This window comes from Ruditapes philippinarum, unplaced genomic scaffold (assembly GCF_026571515.1).
Source record: "Ruditapes philippinarum isolate M1 unplaced genomic scaffold, ASM2657151v2 ctg1998_1_1_1_1, whole genome shotgun sequence".
Lineage (NCBI taxonomy): Eukaryota > Metazoa > Mollusca > Bivalvia > Venerida > Veneridae > Ruditapes > Ruditapes philippinarum.
Genome location: NW_026861480.1, coordinates 227,494 through 248,639, shown reverse-complemented (window position 1 = coordinate 248,639; position 21,146 = coordinate 227,494). Strand labels below are relative to the sequence as shown.

The following is a 21,146-nucleotide window of genomic DNA, read 5'->3' as shown; positions in this document are numbered from 1 at the left end:
TGTTTAGAAATAGATAAATAAATACAACATGACCTATTTAGCTCATTAATCCCACAGCGACTCGACACATTGTTGGGGTAGTGCAAAAAGTAACTCTAGAAAAAATATACATACAAGTATATATACAGTTATTTTTCTAGAATTACTTTTTTATAGACAGTATTTTTTTCTAGAATAACTTTTTACACTACTGTATTCCAACACTGTGTCGAGACCCTCTGCTTATTCCCAGGAATATTTCAACCTACATTTAAACACCTGAAAAATTTGTTCAATTATAATGTATGTCAGGGCTACTAAAAGTTTTGTAGAAAAAAATCGCAACAGTCTAACAGTTTTCAGGATTATATTCTAAATGTAATAAAGGTTTTAATCAACATATGTACTGTACAGAGCATTGTCATGGCTATTGTTCATGTGTACGAAAAGCGCCAGTAGAAAGCATCTGCTCATAGTACACTATTGGGGTGCAAAATGTTAAATGATCGGTTACATTACATGTAGTTAAATCTCAATACATTTGTACTTTCGAATTCTTTTTTATCAACCTTTTTGGAAATGACTAACCATACTTGCCTATATTCTAATAGCCAAAAGCTATAGTTGCATGTGTGTCATATACGACTAGCGATATAAATTAACACATCATACATGTTGCCTCTATATGCAATTGTATCAAATATAAGATATATTCGAATTCACAGATTTCTGGCTGAGTCAAAGTGGTCATGTAGAGGTGTTTCGAATAATCGAAAGGTATCAAAGTATCCCTCATGTACGTACAACTCAATCAAACCAGGTCTACAATTTTCATGTCACTGTGTTGTTATTAATGCTGCCTATGGATCACTTTTTATTCCAGATTTTTTTTTATCTAACTTCCTAGCTTAGTCAAAACCTAGCTTGGACCTACTGTAGATATTGCGCGTCAGTAGTAGGATGAAAACATGGGTTTATAAGTGAAATAAATTAAAGAAAAGTAGGGCAGGTGTGTATTTATGCGAGACATGCTCAGTCTTGCTTAAAGTCTTATTGTAGTCTTTAGTTGTATGATTTAATTTTTTGAAAGCAATACAATGTGAATTTCGATTTGGTCTTGTTACTTGGGTGACGTAGTCTGGAAGGGGAATGACAACCTTATTTTGTATGAAGTTGTGAAGCGTAAAATTTAAGGGCTGATTTATGTATATTTGCTCTAGGATTCCCCATTTCAGAGAATCAAGCATGACAGAACCACTTAATGCACGAATGTAGTCCTTGGCCAAACGGGGAGCACGACATTGCACAGACTAAATCTGATCAACGAGAGCTCCAGCTTGGATCTGACACGGCTGTAATTAAGCCACGAACTCAAACTCCAAAACTTTATAACAAATTTACATTTGAAATTAAAGTAAATTTGTTATTTCACTAATATGAACGAAATGAATATACTATCATTATGTTATATTCACTTAATATAATTGACTGCACAAAAGAGAAATTTATCTAATCATTTAGATTAGATAAATTTCTCTTTTGTGCAGTCAATTATTCTTAACTACAAGACACGAACTCTAAAATTCAAAACTTAAACAAATATACATTTGAAATTAAAGTAAATTTGTTAAATTCTCTAATCAATATGATATTATGGATTGAAACGTATCTACAAATGACAAAGTGGAATAAGTGAAACGGCTGACATTTACAAGTCGGCATTTTAAACTATGTCGCGCTGATCGTCCATAATTTAGTTCGTGCCCAAATGTGTTTCACATGCGACTAAAAAAAGTTCAAGGACACTCGGCACTAGAAAAACAACGAATAATTAAGGATGTCTGGTGCAGCAAAGGCTGCTAGATATGGAACGAAGGCGAGATTTTCGCAAAATTCAATTTTAGTTACAGGAATGAAGTGGTATACTAGCAGATGTAAGTCTTGAGTGGGTAGTCTTTAAGAGTCAACTCGGCCCGGGTCAACTCGGCCCACAAAAAAAAAAAACAACATTATATACATATTAACTTTTTTCGATTACCTGCATGTTTTAAAGGCAAAAAAATGTTATCAATGATAAAATAAGAGATATCTGGTTTATTATTATATACAGATATAGGCTAATTGTATCGTAAATTGTAGATCTACCACGGATTTATAGGCTATATCCTGGATTCGACCCTGGGGTTTAAACCACAGGTGCTAGTGGCATTGATTTGACCTAAAATGTGTTTGACCTTGTTATTTATACAATAAAATATCAATATTTTAAAAAAAAAAATATTTTCTTTTCACTGTTATATTATTATAGACAAGGTATGCAACATTCAGGTACGAAAATTAATTTTCATTTTTCATTTTACATGTTACGTTAGGTCATAACAGATCTTTGCAAAATCGTGTAGCAAAAAAATTGACATTATACATCAGTTTAGTTCTAATGAATTTAAACAATTAAAACAGCGTTTTTTTACATTAATTTTGACCTATTTATGAACAAAACTAAAAAATAAATACCTTTTAACAAAATAATTGAACTGTCACATCCGAAAAGTCATGATTAAATCCTCTCATTTAATTAAATTCCTTGTACAGCCGATATACAAATGGCCGCCATACGGTGCGCGAAATCTGATTGGCTAATTCAAATGCAAGCGTTTAAATGAGTCCAGAAGTTTCTAACGGAATATTTTTTCAACGAAATAATTGCCCATGCACCATCAGTGTGTTCGTTCAAAAAATTGGAATCAATCTGTAAAACGCTTTACTTAACCAGTACCATATGGCCGATGAGCGAATTGACTGATATTTATATTTTATTTTTATTTGATAAGTACATTGTTTGAAAGTTTTTGTTAAAGATAGACCATGCAATAGAAAGAACAGAAGATAAGCTTTTGAATAAAACTTGAAAGGCAAGTCAACAGACATTTTTTTAATTTTTCCAAATGCTACGCGTTTCTAAGCAATAACTATTAGTCGCAGGCTTGACCAACATAAACCTATAACAAGCCTGTAACGTCTAATCTATTGGACTACCGATAAAGGTACATCGATCGATAATTTACAGGTGCTAAGCGTAAATGCCTGTTCGCAACGGATACCTACTTTACAAAATACCATATATAGCTTTTCCATTTATTATCCGATTTTGGAAATTTAAAGTTTATTTTGAAGAAAAATACTTGTTTAATTCAAATATCTAATTTATTTTTTAAAGGTACAGTGTATCTGTCCGTAACGATGATTAAAAAATTAACTTGACGAAATCCACGGTAAATTAACATTTTTTATATAAAAAGCAGGTATTTGAAATTTATTATTATGGTAACATAATAAATTCAATTTCAAAATAAAAAAGAAGCCGATGTTAATTATTTACAGATGATCAAAGATGCAATATTTAAGATTTATTGGGTTATGTAGTCAAATTTATTAACGCACAATTGTTTTACATGTAATGTTTTGCGGGCTTTACAATTCGCTCAACACGTGATGAAAATTTATTCTTTTTTTTTTAGTACAAAATATTGCCGAGATTGTCAATATTGCCATATTCATTGAATATTAAAATTTTATTCAATTGATTCATCATTTATATCATTATTATTTTTTGTAAATCTGTTTTCAAATGTCTGTGCAGTGAAGTAGACAATCATCGTAACAGTAAAATACTCTTGTGTGTCTGCTCGATTCCGGCCTTTTTAATGTCACTAGTATATCTTAATTATTCTTTTTATTTGAATGCCTGTAGAAAGATATTTCTGATATCTTTTAATGTAACGCTAGAAAAAAACAATAAAAATCTTAACAGTTTGGGTCATTAACTTTTGATTATTTTTTACACATCGCTTAAATTTCTTTGAAGTTTAATTACTTTTGAAGGGGGTTAATTACCAGCATTGTTCGCACGGGCCTTGAAAAGTCCTTGAATTTGGTTTCAACCTTGAAAAGTCCTTGAATTCAGGGTTGCCTTGAAAAAACACTAAAATTGTCCTTGAATTTCAGTAAACCCCCTTGAATTTCGGTAAAATGCCTTGAAAATCCAAAAGGGTATAAAACCTGTCGCTGTAAAGGTCAGGCAAATTTTCCGCTACAAATCGGACATGTGAACGTAGGCAGCCGATCGAGTGCGCCCATTTGGATCTGTTTTAGTAGTGTTTAGCCAGCGTTACGGTTTAGCACGGATTTTAACAAGCACTTGTGTATGACGTCATCGCAAATTGTGTACAAAATGTCAGCTTCCATTGCGAAGTAAAAAATGGGAAAATACACTAAGAAATGTACGTTTCATCTCAAATGGCTTCAACAATACAGTTGGGTAAAACAAGTTATACAAGACCCACGAAAAGCACAATGTACCATGTGTATGAAAACCATCGATTTGTCGCAAATGGGAGAGAGTGCATTAACATCGCATGCGAGGGGTGCAAAGCACCTAAAAAATCTAGACATCAAGTCGTCATTGTTGAAGTGTGGCCTTGCATTTGTCAGACAGGAAGGAACTATAAATGTCAAAACTGAAAATTGCAGTAGATCTGATTCAAATAATAACATTGTGCCATCCAAATCCACAACGGAAACTGTGCATGACATGACAATACCACCCCCACCCACTTCTAGTAATCAAGAAAATGTCCCCTGTGTATCCAGTAATCAAGCAGGAATATCTACGTTCATTTCAAAGGCTGAAAATTGTCTTGGTGATCTGCCATGGTCAAGCAGATGTCGAGAGAGGGTTCTCGATTAACAAGGAGATGACAGTAGAGAACTTAAAGCAACAGTCTCTTGTAGCTCAGAGGATAATCTGCGACCATGTAACACATGTTGGTGGTGTCCTGGAAGTGCCATTAACTCAGCAGCTAATGGCATCAGTCTCTGCTGCATCATCTAAATACAAGCTGTATTTAGATAAACAAAGAGAAGAGAAGATGGCAGCTGAGAGGCAATTGAAGAGGAAGTCTGACCTTGATGCTATTGAAGATCTCAAGAAAAAGAAGGCAAGACTTCAAACTGATATCACCATTCTAGAAGAAAAATCTGAAAAACTGTTGGAAAAGGCTGAGAAAACTGGAAAAATAACATTTGTGACTGAATCAAACATTCTAAGAAAGGGCTTCAAAGAAAAGAAACTGGAAGTTGAGGAAATTGGAAGAGAAATCCAAAAAAGAAAGGAAAAACTAGATAGAGTTGTGTGAATTTACTCAATCACCTATATGTTACAGTTTTGGTGTTCATATATTCTACTGACTGTGCTGATTTTCTAAATATAGTCACTGTTTTGCAATTCTAGTCATTTGAACCTTAAATTGAAATACACATGTTTTATTTACATGTTTTATATCACAGATATGGTTGTAAAAGTATAATTTTAAATAAGATCAATTGCAATAAAAATGTATATCACAGATATGGTTGTAAAAGTATAATTTTAAATAAGATCAATCGGGGAAAAAATGCCTTGAAAATGACAATTTTACCTTGAAAAGTCCTTGAAAAGTCCTTGAATTTTGATTTGAGAATTTGGTATGAACCATGTACCAGGTTACAAGTGATAATTGAAAAACTTCATTTTTGATTTCATACATGATTGTATTTAAGTGTGTTACCATTTTTCATGGCAATTGCTATGTTATGAAGAGTTTAAGCAGGTACTCTATAATTTCTGACTTGTAATGCTTTTAAGGTATTAGGACCCTAATGGGCACTATAAGGTACTGAAAAATTGACATCATAGGTCAGATGTATACCTTAAAGTACACCTGTATGCAAAATTTAAACAAAGTTTACCGTACGGAAATCAAGTTATGGCCACTTTTCTGAACTCAAGCTAGGATGTTATGAGGCCCCTTTTTTAGAAATGAGGAACCTTTAAATAATCTGCAATAACTTTCTAATGAAAAATGTTTTCCCATTAATAATTGGTAAGAAACAAATAGTACCATTCAGCTAACAATCCACATAAGCAAAATTGGGGTTTCTACATAAAATTTATGAAATCTGTATAAAAATGTTACCCTACCCCACCCATTTTTACCACGTGTCTGACCATTTTTCTTCTTGGGAGCCTAATTTAAAAAAAATTCAAAATTTACTCAAATGAGTGCCTGTTTTCAAAGTTTCCCTAAATTTTTAAAAAAGTTTATTGGTTGATCTTGTAAAATATGAAATACTTTTACCGTCTAGTTTTGATTATATTACACTTTGAAAATATCAGGTATCATATTTATTACTAGATTTAGCATAATTTAGCTAATAAATACCTATATAAATTAAAAAATCAAAATTAAACACTTTTTTCTCTCCAAATGGGACATAAATAATGTTAAAAGAAAAAAAGAAAGAAAAAAAAGTTGACCCTTCTGGGGATTGAACCCATGGCCCTCATTTTCAATGTAGTTAACAGTAGTTCTAGCCTATTTGAATACTCTTCAACGCGGAGGTAATGCATTAGGGTGCTAATACCTTAAAAATAGATGGATATTGTTTTTGTGGAAGAGGGTTATTTTCATTTCCTGTTTGTTGAGATATTTACGTTTTAAATTTTCTTCTTGTTTTTCAGATTGTGTGCAACGGTATTTTCAAAAGTTTGGAAGTGTAAAAGGTGTATTTGTACTAATGGTAATTATTTATAAAATTTTATTTATTTCAGAGCTTGAAATGATTACAGGTTAATATGATGGCATAATGTCCAAAAAGAACCCTTGGGCTAAAAAATTAATTTACATATTTTCATTTTGCTCCTCAAAAATGTACAAGTGTTATCCAGAAAGTATGCATAATTTTGATTTTCATTCAAGATTCTCGAAATTAGGTATGCCAGGTAGCCTACACTTGTCCCAAGCATATTTATGTTTTGAATACCAAATCTTGTTATCCAGATATACAGGTTTTATAGCATCATGATTATTGGTTTCCAAGGCAGTTCTAAAAAATACAAAAAGTTAATTTCTGCAACATTTAAAAAAAGTAGCAGCGTCATGGAAACTTAACCATTTTCTTGGAAAAAGGATGTTGATAGGTGACATCAAGCTGATTACTTGTTTCCTAGCAGTTTCAGGCCACAAAATCGCACTTTTTAACAAATAAAATAAAAATCAGTCTACAGAGGGGTACAAAACTTTGACAGGACAAAGTTAGGTACCTGTCCAGCATTGCCATGTGTTTAATGTTGAACTTCCATTTTACTTTTTATGCCCCCCGTACTTACGTCTGTCCATCCGTACGTCTTTCCGTACGTCCCTAAATCTTGTGAACGCAACTCCTCTTAAACCCAATGGCAGATTTTGCTTAAACTTCCAGGGATGTACAACATTAATGTGTAGATGGTAGTAAAGGAAGGAATTTTTGCTGCGACCAAATTTAACAGAATTATGGCCCTTTGTTGATTTTTTCACTATATACCATATAGAAATTTTGTGAACGCAACTCCTCTTAAACCGGATGGCAGATTTTGCTTAAACTTCCAGGGATGAACAACCTTAATGTGCAGATGGTAGTAAAGGAAGGAATTTTTGCTGCGACCAAATTTAACAGAATTAGGGCCCTTTGTTGATTTTTTCACTATATACCATATAGAAATTTTGTGAACGCAACTCCTCTTAAACCGGATGGCAGATTTTGCTTAAACTTCCAGGGATGAACAACCTTAATGTGTAGATGGTAGTAAATGAAGGAAATTTGCTGCAACCAAATTTAACAGAATTATGGCCCTTTGTTAATTTTTTCATTAAGCACTAAGAGTATTCAAGCATGATGTCCATGTGACAGCCCTTGTATAAAATATCTTATTTTGAAATGAATCAACAACATTAATAATATACAGGACTCCTAAATTCTTTTGCAACTGCAGAATAAAAAGTTCCACATAAAAATGTTACATACAGATATGCATGCTCTTGTTTAGAGCACATCTGCACAGTGGGGGCATCTGTGTCCTTTGGACACAGTTCTAGTTAATTTGAATATAGGCCTGAAACATAACACCTTTTTTCACCTTTATTCAAAAATTCATAGCAGTTTTCCGGACCTTTTTTATTTTGAATATGATTCAGTACCATAAAGCAATGTTAAGATGGTTTAATCAGACAAACAGAACTTCCCAACCTTTTCCGTGTTGTCTGCATAAATATTTTCCGAAGTATTGATTTACCTAAAATGGGGTTTTAGTTATTGCACATGGATATTCAAACTAGAATTCCCCAGATGTTGCTTATTTTTGAAAGTCACAAGTCCTCTTATGTAAATTTAAATAACAGGCAAAACTTCAAAACATATAAATCATTGAACTATTTTAAATGCTATTTAGCATAGAAAACAAATGTCTCTCTGATTGATGAAGTAATGTGGATGACTTACTGGTAAAAATAGACTGTACTGGACGAAAATGATAAACGGCCGGAAAACTGCCAGGGGACGGAAACTGCTAGGAAACCAGTAGTGTAGTGAAATTAGATAAATGAATACTGTGCCAAGCAACAACTTATTTTATTTTAAGTTTTGTGTTCAAATGTAAGTTTAATCACTGTAATAATGCAAAATTTGCTAAAAAATTTCATACATAGGGTTTATTCTATTTTTAGCTCACCAGAGCTTGCTCAGGGTGAGCTTTTAGGATCCATGAATGTCCGTCGGAAATCGTCGGTTGTCTGTCACATTTGTTCATTAACACTTTAGTGGTCACATTTTTGCCTCAATCATCATCAAACTTTGTCAGGATGCTTGTCTAGGTAATTGCTCGGATGAGTTCAAATATAAGTCATCTCGGATGAAAAACTAGGTCACAGGAGCTAAAAAAAGAAAAGTCTTGTAAACTCTAGTGGCTACTGTTGTTATCTAAATATCCTGGAAATTGGTCTGCAAGTTTGTTTTGATGATTTCTAGGTCCAGTTTGAATATGGGTCACTTGGGGTCAAAAACTAGGTCACACTGCCCAAATATGAAAAAACCCTGTGAACACTCTAGTGGTCACATTTTTGAATCAATTGTCATCAAACTTGGTCAGGTTGCTTGTCTAAGTAATTGCTGGGATGAGTTGGATGTGTCAGGTGAAAGATCTAGGGCCATCTTGGCCTTCTTGTTTGAGTTACTTGCTCCTGAAAGTGACCTAAAAACCCCCCAAAAAAATCAACTTTCTGGGGAAGATAACACAAAAAGGATGGTGACATCAGGCTGAATAAAGTCGATCAATTTGTTCAGCAAGACTTTTTATGTTAGTAAATGTTAGAAAGATTGCTATTGTATCATTAATATGTGTGTATTTCAGGATAGGTACAGAGGAGTAGGCACTGGAAAATGTCTAGTCAAGTTTGATGATAGGGAAACAATAAATAACGTGTTTGATGCCAGTCCTCATATGATAGACGAGAAAGATGTAAGTTTATCGATAAACCTAAAAACTTTTATCCCCTAAAAATGTGTTACCTATCAATTTACAATTACTGCATACCTCTTAAACACTGAGCTTTCTCGGGTTGAGCTTTTAGGATTGTTGAATGTCCGTCGAACATTGAACTTTGTCCGTCCACATTTGTTCGTTAACACTCTAGTGGTCACATTTTTGCCTCAATTATCATCAAATCTGGATGCTTGTCTAGGTAATTGCTCGGATGAGTTCAAACATAGGTCATCTCGGATGAAAACTAGGTCACAGGAGAACCGCATCCGTGGTCGAGGGGTTAGAGTCGATGACTTCTAATCCAGTTACCTCTCTGGTGTTGGTTCAATCCCCGGGAGATGCTTTGGTAGTTTAGCGCGGAGGAAGGTAGTCTAGTACTGGTGTAACTCTCTAGGAACGATGGTGAGGAAACTACCCGCCTATATGACTGAAATACTGTTGGAAAAAGGCGTAAAATGAAACAAACAAACAAACAGGTCACAGGAGCTATAAATAAAACAATCTTGTTAACACTCTAGTGGCTGCTGTTTTGATCCAAATATCCTGGAAATTGGTCTGAAAGTTTGTTTTGATGATTTCTAGGTCAATGTCGAATATGGGTCACCTAGGGTCAAAAACTAGATCACACAGACCAAATATGGAAAAACCTTGTTAACACCACTGTGTTCACATTTTTGACTCAATTGTCATCAAACTTAGTCAGGATGCTTGTCTAAGTAATTGCTCTGATGAGTTCGATTGTTCAGGTGAACGATCTAGGGCCATCTTGGCCCTCTTGTTTGAGAACATCATAAACTGAAAGTCAGTATCCAAGAATTATATCTCTGTCGTTGATTCTTGCATTACCTGAGCACAGCATGATCAAGGTGAGCTATTGTGATACCTTTTTGACCGGCATAATTATGGTGTCTGTCGTCTGTCATTAATATTTTACTGAAACAACCCTTTTGTCCGGCATATGGTGTCTTTCGTCAGTCATTAATATTTTACTAAAACAACCCTTTTGTCCGGCATATGGTGTCTGTCGTCAGTCATTAATATTTTACTGAAACAACATCTGCCCTTACACCTAGTGATCTCCTTTGACTTTGATTACAGACATTTCGGACCACGGCCATTTTGCATTCTTTTTGTGATATTATTAGGGTCGGGAATTATGTTCGAATATTCAAAACACTACCGAATATTCAAAAAAAAAAAATGTTTTTTGTTTTGTTATTACTTTCAAATTTCAATTAAGATCGTAAGTTAAACCATTGACCTTTACTTGACCAGGTGTTCACACGTTTGTATGACGCGTGTCAACATTTATCACCAATTAACTGTGAAAACTTTGGGGTCTAGTTGATCAAAAGGGGTCCTGTTTCACTGTTTGCAATTTAACTGTTTAACAGTTTAGAATGTATTTTTTTCCGATTTTAACCATCTTATTTATTGTTTTCTGTGCTATAATCTTTCCAATTAATCAAAAATTGTCTTAAATTTTGTGAAGAAGAATAAATCAGCACAGGAACTTGTAGGGGTGCAACGATACAGCCAAACCCGTATTGCGATATATTGCGATATAGACAGCCTGTATTGCGATACGTATTGTGGTACAGTGTATACTAAAATAATTAAAGAAAACAGTAAAACGTAAGCTATATTTCAACTCTTCTTATTATTCTTTTAGAACACATACATGTATCTATAGAATGAATAAGTACCCTGTGTCCTCGAGGCTTTTTAAATGTTTTTCTTAAGAAATATCAACATACCCCACGCGTTCATTGTACATGTTCGGTATAACAGTTTCAGAAAAGTACGTACGTGACGGTTGGTCGTATCTAGGGTCTAAAACACGAATCATATCCTTAAATACATCATTTGAGACAACACTAAACGGTCGAAGATCATTAACAATGAATTTTCCGACGGCTTGCGTTATGTCCTTATACCGCTGGCTTGTAGGCTTGTATTTGGAAGTCTGCCCAAAAGAACTCATAATTGTCGGCTGCTTTACAGTTGACGCTGTTGCCGCGATCAAACTAGTACCAGACTTGCATGCACTTTGTTGCAGATTGATTTTGTGGTGTCGAGTCAAATGTGTATTTAGATTTGTGGTCCCTCCGCTGTAGCGAATATCCATCTTACATTTTTTACAAACGGCTATGCCGTCCTCAATTTTTCCTGTAGATTTTCTTTTTTTTAAGTTGAATTCCACCCATATTTTACTTTTAGCTTTCTCATTTTCAATTAGTTCAAAATCTTCTTTTTCCATTTTTTATGCTCCCCGAAAAACTTCGGGGGAGCATATAGTCGGCGCCTTGTCCGTCTGTCCGTCCGTCTGTCCGTCCGTTGTCTTGTCCGGAGCATAACTTGAAAACCCTTGGAGATAATTTGTTGAAACTTCATACAGTGGTAGAGGGCATCGAGGGGGAGTGCAGTGTCAAAGAACCATAACTCTATTTTGCCCGGTTTTTGAATTATCTCCCCTTATAGAAAAATCTTGTCCGGGGCATAACTCTAAAACTATAAGAGATATCAACATGAAACTTTGTAGGTGAATAGATCTCAATGGGTAGATGTGCAGTGCATAAGAACAATAACTCTTTTCATCTTAATTTTGGAGTTATTGCCCTTTGTTAATTTTAATACTTTGAACTTTGTCCGGAACATAACTTGAAAACCCTTGGAGATAATTTGTTGAAATTTCATACAGTGGTAGAGGGCATCGAGGGGGAGTGCAGTGTCAAAGAACCATAACTCTATTTTGCCCGGTTTTTGAATTATCTCCCCTTATAGAAAAATCTTGACCGGGGCATAACTCTAAAACTATAAGAGATATCAACATGAAACTTTGTAGGTGAATAGATCTCAATGTGTAGATGTGCAGTGCATAAGAACAATAACTCTTTTTGTCCTAATTTTGGAGTTATTGCCCTTTGTTTATTTTAGTACTATGAACTTGAACTTTGTCCGGAACATAACTTGAAAACCCTTGGAGATAATTTGTTGAAACTTCATACAGTGGTAGAGGGCATTGAGGGGGAGTGCAGTGTCGAAGAACCATAACTCTATTTTGCCTGGTTTTTGAATTATCTCCCCTTATAGAAAAATCTTGTCCGGGGCATAACTCTAAAACTGTAAGAGATATCAACATGAAACATTGTAGGTAGATAGATCTCATTGAGTAGAGGTGCAGTGCAAAAGAACCATAACTCTGTTTAGCCTTATTTTTGAATAATCTCCCCTTTTAGAAAAATCTTGTCCAGGACATAGCTGTAAAACTATAAGAGATATCAACATGAAACTTTGTAGGTAGATAAATCTCAATGGGTAGATGTGCAGTGCACAAGAATCATAACTCTACCTTGCCTAATTCTGGAGTTATTGCCCTTTGTTTATTTTTACTTTTTGAATTGTCCAGGACATAATCATAAGAGATGTCATCAAGAAACTTTGTAGGTTGATAGATCACATTGATTAGAAGTGCAGTGCAAAGAACTGTTACTCTGCCTTGCCTAATTTTGGAATTATTGCCCTTTGAACTTTTTCCACGGACATAACACTGAAACTACAAGAGGTGTACTTTCCTGTGTCCAAAACCTATTCGGGGAGCATCACCCGGCTCAAACTGGGCTCTTGTTTATTTCAGTTAATCGACAATTTTAATCAGTCCTAACTTAAATTGCGTAACTGTAAACTGTGTGTAATTTAATAAAGCGTGATCAAAGCCGCACTCTGAAAATGACGTCACACGATTCTGCTACTCGGCTCGCGCGGTAAGATCAAAGAGCTTCGTCAGGAAAAGTTCGCGGCGGCGTTTCTTTATACATCACAGGGATCGACTAGTGTCGGCAATCTTTTCATGTTTCATTGATGTTTTGTTTTTGATGTCGTAAATCGTTGCTTACTGATTCAAAATTGAAGTTTCTACATTCATGTTATTTCGGCATAAATATTAAAGAAAAAACCGCAATACAGGGCAGCTGCACCGCGGTACGTATCGACCCGAGACTGTATTGCAATATACCGGTATACCGGTATATCGTTGCACCACTAACAGGAAGTGTCTATTTTCCGTCAGAATATGTTTATTCCGTAGATATTACGCTTCAATATAATTATTTGTTATTGGGGCCAAGAGGCTACGATGATTCATATTACTGTCAATCAAGTCATTTGAGTTACCTTCCGTTAATAAGACAAATAGGATTAACTGAACAAAAGGCAATCGAATTACGAATTTATTTCAAATTGTAAACATATATGTCGATTTACAATATATGAAATAAAAAAAACTTTGACGTAGTAATAAAGGTATTTTTAATCATCGATTATTACAAGCATATTAAAGTTGTATAGTATTTAACGCAATCAATTTCGGAAACGTATACATCAAAGAGAAATATTGGAACAAATGTTGTTAAAAAACGAATATTCAAATATATTCGAATATGGAAAACGAATATTTGAACATCACATTCCTTATTTGTTCCCAGCAGCCCTAGATATTATTGATGTAAATAATCGTTGATTTTATTCGTTTTCCTTTGTGTTTTTGTAAATATTCTTTGCTTTTTATTTTATAAAACACTGTTAAAAAAAAAACCAGAACTTTTTGAAACGGTATTTACTGATAAATTATGAAACAGTTTTTGGTACGGTCTAAGTACCGTTAATCGGTATCCACCCTAAATTTATTCTTTTAATACACCAACCCTAATAAGTACAAACTAAAATTTTTAAATTGGTTTTTCTGCCAATGTCTTAATACTGCTATCTTGTTTATTTGAACAATCTGCTAAGGTGAGCCATTAATGGCCATCAAAGCCTCTAGTTTACTGAATTATTGCACTTAAAATTAACTTATAAATTTTCCTGATTTGCGTTTTGCATGCAGGATCTTAACTTCTGAAGGTATTCACTTTCTTTTGCTGAATGTATTTACTTGGCATTTCATATAATCAGAATCATGAGGTTTTGTATTTTTCTTTTCAGGTCAGTATAACAGTTTCAGATGGTAATATATTATTATGTTTTTTCCCCCTTAATTTGAAATATTTTTCTTTAGTTAAAGAGCATATTAAATTGTTTCCAAGAATCTTCTATTTGCAAGCAACAATCTACTGTGCATTTTGGTTGTGCATCTTCTTGCACTTTTATAACTATGAGCCATTGTGGACAAATGGCATATAACATTAATTGTCTACCATATCTCGTCATGAAAACATTAAGACCAGAACTTTAAGTTCACTTAGCAGATCTGAGATCCTTAGACCTAAAGCTCTTTCTACTGAGCATTGACTTTGTTAGCATAAGAAATAGGCCAAAATACAGGTTTTTCCCAATTGGAAACACATTAATTTTTTTTTTTTATGTCCCCGCCATATAATGGCCCGGGCATATAGTGTTACCCTGTTCCGTCCTTCTGTCATTCCGTCATCATCAGTTTCTGTTCATTATCTCCCCAATGGTGTTACATATTCAACTCAAATTTGACATATGGATATGTCAAAGGAATGCCCAGGTCAAGTTGGAATTTGGTCATGGTTCGATGATTTTTGGCAGAGTTATGCCCCTTTAACTTTGAAAAAAAGAAAATTTTCAGTTTCCATTCATTATCTCCCCAACATATTCAACTCAAATTAAAGATATGGATATGTCATAAGAATGCATTAGTTAATTTTGAATTTAATCATGGTTTGATGAAAGCTGACAGAGTTATCCCTCTTAAACTTCGAAAAAAAACCCAGAAATTTTAAGTTTCCGTTCATTATCTCCCCAATGTTTGTACACATTCAACTCAAATTTGACATATAGATACGTCTTAAGAATAAGCAGTTCAAGTTTGAATTTGGTTGTGGTTCAATGATTTTGGACAAACTTATCTTTCTTGAATGTTGGAAAAATTTTGAATTTTCAGTTTCAGCACTCATACTTAAGTGGAAATGTATGTAGCCATTATTTTGGCTACAAATATGCAATATGCAATTTACAAAAGGTTAAGACTGAATAATTTCAGTGCCTTGAACATTGTATAAAACTGTTTTGTGTTAACATTGAATAGTTTTAAGGGCTTTGAACTTAAGTTAAAATGAAAACAATAATTTGTGCAAACAAATTTGGAACTAAATGTTATAACATCTGAAATTTTGGCTGCATGCGGGGGCACCCGTGGCATGATGACACATTTCTAGTTTTTCAAAGTACTTGGCATAGAGCTGATATTTAAATTGTGGCACATTACCTAATGGACCTAAAGTAATCTGTAATTCATGTCAAATTTGTGGTTCCTTAGAGTATTCTTTACTACAGTATGCTTCCTCCATGTGTTTGACTTTAGGAATAAAAAAAAGTGAAGCTTGGCTCCTGTTAGGCAATGGCTCTTGTTGAATGTGTGAAACTACAATGCCTAGAGCTTAGATATTTGGCATATAGCATTGCCTTGTGGACCTCTACTCATACCCCTTAGTTCAGTATTAACCCCATCTCTTGTGGGGGGAGGGGGTCACTTGATTTATGTAGATTTATATATAAAGGAAAACACATTTGAGTCTGTGCAAAACTACAATGCCTAGAGCTTAGTTATTTGGCATGTAGCATTGCTTTGTGGCCATCTATAACACTGATCACTGTAAAGAAAACTTTATTGATCTTACAAAAGGCCTGCTTGATTTGAACATAAATTGATGCAAAATGAATTTTAATATGTGTAAATATCAAACATAAGCAATGTAACTTAGGTGAGTGATTTAGTGTCCACATGGCCTTTTTTGTTTTAGCTCACCAGAACGGAAGGTTTAGGGTGAACAATAAGTATCAAAGGGGAATGCTCCTGCGTCCCGTGTCATGTGTCAACATTCATCTTCTCTGAAACTACTGGGCAGATTTACCTCAAATTTGGTCTGTCAACAAATGGTCCCAATTTGGTAGTAAAGTGGGGGCACAAAAATAAAGTTGCACGAGTTGATATGCTTTACTTAACAGATGAACAGGAACAATAAACTTGGGATATTTGTTAAAGGTTCCTATCATTTTTACTATAAAGGAAAAAAAAACAAAAAAACAGTGTTGGGAAACTTTATAACTAGAGAGGCAAGTTGAAGTTGAGCTGGACTTGTCTTTCTACATGTTTATATGGAAAGCTGAAAAACAGTTGTTTGTGGTGAGCAATTCAGGGCCATCTTGTTTTTATCTTAATCAAGTTTTAGCAATGCATATTTTGAAGTAAAAAATTTCAATTTCAGAACCGAGTAAGCCTTCATGAATGAGAAGAAATGTGCACCAAGCAAGAGAGAAAGTATACAGGAAACATAGGTTGAATTCTCATTGTGGAGTTAATTCACATAGTGGAAAGCATTTATTGTTTTATCACTGGACCAGTAATAAACTTCCACAATAAACTATTTCTTCAAAAGGATGTTTACTGTTTTAAATATGTATGTTGATAGTTTTATAAATAATAAAGTTACTGTGATGACATTGTGTTTTATATTTGATAAATCACCTTAAAATATTGCACAGGTTCAGTTCAGATGCAAAGTGATATAAACATGAAAACCATTGGCTTGATTTATGGTAATTTGTTTGATAATGTGTATCTATTATCATTCTTATTTGCTAATCATAAGAAGGGAATTGGTGAAAATATGAAGAACCACATTTAACACTTTAATTATCATAATGTATTCATTGAGTATTAAAGTTTGTTTCAGGCTCTCTTGACCTGATAAATAAAATTGAATTCTCATTCCTGTGTTTGAGTTTGTTTTAGAGGATACATGTATGTTGGATATTTGTTTACTAATACACAAAATTCACAGACATATACATTATGATAACTACAATTATACTAGAGTCTTGCAAACTTAATATATCAGTGAATCACCAACTAATGACAGGTAATTTTGTAGTAAACCCATGCTGCTTTCCTCATCTGACAGTTTACATTTTACTAGTGTTCAATACAGGTGCCTGCTTAAGACAGGTGCCTATTAGCAGTCAGTGAATTTAAGATTTTGAATTTCTGAGCCCGAATTCCAGTTTTGAATTTATTCTACTATATAACTAAATTTTCTTAAAATTTTCACTGGCCCGAACTTATTTTCACAGGCCTTGGGCTACCGCTAAATTTGATGACTGTACTAGAACCTGTTTAATACAGGTGCCTGCTTAAGACAGGTGCCTACTAGTACCTGTTTAAAACAGATGCCTGTTTGTTATAGAAATAATGCAGCTGATGTCTTCTTCCACTAGTAAAGCTGGAAAGTCACCAGGTGTCTTCTGCTGTGTTGGAATGATGTAAAACCAAAGAATAGAGAGAGCTATTGTACTTGTATCTCCAAGATGTTGATGTCACACATAGGTTAAGTTTTTGAGTGCAAGTTGGTATCTCCAAAACTACTGAAGGGAATGGGTTAAAGCTTAAATATCACTTGTTCTCTGTGATTATCTCACATGATCCGCACAAGTCCCATATCTCTTGTTTTGCTTTTATGCTAGTAATTTGCATGCAAGCTGGTATCTCCGCAACTTCTGTAGAGAATGGGTTAAAACTTCACATTTAACAAAATTATGGCCCTTTTAAAACTTGTAAAATTTTACATTATTCAGGAATCAAGAACTGAGAATAGTCAACTAGTTACAGTATAACAATACATTTGTCAACTAGTTACAGTATAACAAAACATTTGTCCATAGATAATGGATTTTATAAAGAAGACCCAAAGTGCCATTGGCTGTAAGTCATAGTGACTTTAAATAGAAAAATAAGCCCCCCCTACCCCACAATTTACTTCATTCATAAAACTGAGTGGTATATTATTTTACTTTGTAAATTATCACCTCACACATCATAAATGGATTTAAGGTTTGGCTTAGGAAGAGAGGCAAAATATGTTTCACAACTTTATATATATATGTAGCTTTTAGAACAATGCTGGTAGGTTTTCATAAAGAAAAACAGATATGCATCAAATTTGAATATTTATTTACTGCAGGCACAATAAACTGAAATTTTTGTTATGACATCCATTCACCAATACAACATTTACATGATGTTAATATTCTGCTATTCAGTTAACTGCAGTTGAAATATGTATTTCTTTAACACTTGTTAAAATGAGTGAAACCAATGAAGTATTGATTATACCCACAAAACACAAATCCCATAACTAGCTCATTTATGACCTGTTTTTAATTTGGAAATATCCAATGTTTATGATAGGAAGGCCATCAGTTCAGAGTCTGGACTGACTGCATGGACATACAGACTGACCTGGGTCTTTCCTGGTGACATATGATAATCATAACCATTATTAACCATTGAATCACCCTATCATCTATAGACTTGCAATGTCTCAAGAATTACAGGGCTAAGAATTACAATGACAAATGATATGAAATCTGACATGAGTGTAGTTTAACCCTTAACCTGCTGGAACCAAAAGTGATCAGCCTTTGCCACCAGTATAGAGCCAGGCCAGCCTGCACATCCATGCAGTCTGACCAGGCTCTATACTGTTGGCAGCTCAATTTTTGTATTTTGATATTGAAATCCCTTGAACTTTGAATGGACTGTTTCAAAATTTAAAGCTGAGGAGATTCATTTTAGAAATATAGCAGGTAATGGGTTAATACATTAACAGATGATAAAATCAATATAATGTCCTTTTAAGAAGTCTCCTACCAGTTAGAAAATTTTATTACTCAACATACTTTACTATCTTAAATACAGTATTTCACCTATAGTTCAGAATGTAAATTGCAATTTTTATTAATAATGTAAATTTTTGTACTAAAGATTAAAGGAGAACTTGCTGTAAAGTGGTTATTTCAGTTCAAAGGGGAAATAACTACTATTTTCAGTTTCTACCTAATGTACATAAAACAAGAGGGCCATGATGGCCCTAGATCGCTCACCTGATTTATCAAACTCATCCAAACAATTACCTAGACAAGCATTCTGACCAAGTCTCATGACAGGTGAGTCAAAAATGTGACCACTACAGTGTTAACAAGGATTATCCATATTTGAGCAGTGCGACCTAGTTTTTTACCCAGGTGACACATATTCAAACTTTACCTAGAAATCATCAAAACAAACTTTTAGACCAATTTCAAGGATACTTGGATCAAAACAGTAGCAACTAGAGTGTTAACAAGATTTTTCTATTTTTAGCTCCGGTGACCTAGTTCCACATGCGATTTCGAACTCATCCAAGCAATTACCTATACAAGCATCCTGACCAAGTTTGATGATAATTGAGTCGAAAATGTGACCACTAGAATGTTAACAAGGTTTTTCCATATTTGGGCGGTGTGACCTAGTTTTTTTCATCCAAGATGACCAATGTTCGAACTTGACTTAGAAATCATCAAAACAAACTTTCAGACCAATTAACAGAATATTTGGATCACAACAGTAGCCACTAGAGTGTTAACAAGATTTTTCTATTTTTAGCTCCGGTGACCTACTTTTTCATCCGAGATGACCCATGTTCAATTTCTTCCCAGCAATGACCTAGACAAGTTTCCTGACCAAGTTTGATGACAATTGAGTCAAAATTGTGACCACTAGAGTGTTAACAAGGTTTTTCTATTTTTAGCTCCTGTGACCTAGTTTTTCATCCAAGATGACCCATGTTTCGAACTCATCCGAGCTATCACCTAGACAAGCATCTTGATCAAGTTTGATGATGATTGATGCAAAAATGTGACCACTAGAGTGTTAACAAGGTTTTTCTATTTTTAGCTCCGGTGACCTACTTTTTCATCCGAGATGACCCATGTTCGAACTCATCCGAGCTATCACCTAGACAAGCATCCTGACCAAGTTTGATGATGATTGAGGCAAAAATGTGACCTCTAGAGTGTTAACAAGGTTTTTCTATTTTTAGCTCTTGTGACCTACTTTTTCATCCGAGATGACCCATGTTCGAACTCATCCGAGCTATCACCTAGACAAGCATCTTGACCAAGTTTGATGATGATTGATGCAAAAATGTGACCGCTAGAGTGTTAACAAGGTTTTTCTATTTTTAGCTCCGGTGACCTACTTTTTCATCCGAGATGACCCATGTTCGAACTCATCCGAGCTATCACCTAGACAAGCATCCTGACCAAGTTTGATGATGATTGATGCAAAAATGTGACCGCTAGAGTGTTAACAAGGTTTTTCTATTTTTAGCTCCGGTGACCTACTTTTTCATCCGAGATGACCCATGTTCGAACTCATCCGAGCTATCACCTAGACAAACATCCTGACCAAGTTTGATGATGATTGAGGCAAAAATGTGACCTCTAGAGTGTTAACAAGGTTTTTCTATTTTTAGCTCTTGTGACCTAGTTTCTCATCCGAGATGACCCATGTTCGAACTCATCCGAGCTATAAACTAGATAAGCATCCTGACCAAGTTTGATGATGATTGAGGCAAAAATGTGACCGCTAGAGTGTTAACAACTAAATGTGAACGGACGACGGACGGACGGACGACGGACGACGGACAATCATCGATCCTAAAAGCTCACCCTGAGCATGCTCAGGTGAGCTAAAAAATCATTACCAATGTGGAAAATGATTTAAGCATTAAATTACTTGTATTGGTCAAACAAATACACCACTTAACAACAGTATATTTAAACAAGCAAAAACTGAAGTAACATGCAGGTAAAAACTAAACCAGGATTGATTATGAAGTATTTATACAAAATCTCTTCATTAAAGATAATGTAAATTCAATTTAAAAAGTTGTAATCATTTGAAATAAAAATATACAGATAAAGTATA

The 21,146-nt window shown here is 34.4% G+C and overlaps 1 protein-coding gene and 1 long non-coding RNA gene across 2 annotated transcripts in view; one reads left to right on the top strand and one right to left on the bottom strand.

Annotated features, from left to right (window-relative positions):
• The first annotated feature begins 1,733 nt into the window (after positions 1 to 1,733).
• Positions 1,734 to 16,838, top strand: LOC132715761 (heterogeneous nuclear ribonucleoprotein A3-like). Its single transcript, XM_060698826.1, has 5 exons — positions 1,734 to 1,913; positions 6,539 to 6,597; positions 9,242 to 9,349; positions 14,357 to 14,378; positions 16,606 to 16,838. The coding sequence occupies exons 1-5, from the start codon at positions 1,817 to 1,819 to the stop codon at positions 16,623 to 16,625; spliced, it is 306 nt and encodes a 101-aa protein (XP_060554809.1). The 5' UTR covers positions 1,734 to 1,816; the 3' UTR covers positions 16,626 to 16,838.
• Positions 16,839 to 19,245: 2,407 nt separating this feature from the next.
• The window catches only part of LOC132715762 (uncharacterized), a 35,020-nt gene continuing 33,119 nt past the window's right edge, over positions 19,246 to 21,146 (bottom strand). The window contains exon 2 of the long non-coding RNA XR_009623729.1: positions 19,246 to 19,975. This is a non-coding gene — a long non-coding RNA (uncharacterized LOC132715762). The remainder of the gene's footprint in view (positions 19,976 to 21,146) is intronic.

Coding starts and splice junctions, on each gene's coding strand:
- LOC132715761 (XM_060698826.1), top strand. CDS start 1,817: ATGTCTGGTGCAGCAAAGGCTGCTAGATATGGAACGAAGGCGAGATTT. Junction 1,914..6,538: donor GAAGTGGTATACTAGCAGAT/GTAAGTCTTGAG, acceptor CTTGTTTTTCAG/ATTGTGTGCAACGGTATTTT. Junction 9,350..14,356: donor ATATGATAGACGAGAAAGAT/GTAAGTTTATCG, acceptor TTTTCTTTTCAG/GTCAGTATAACAGTTTCAGA.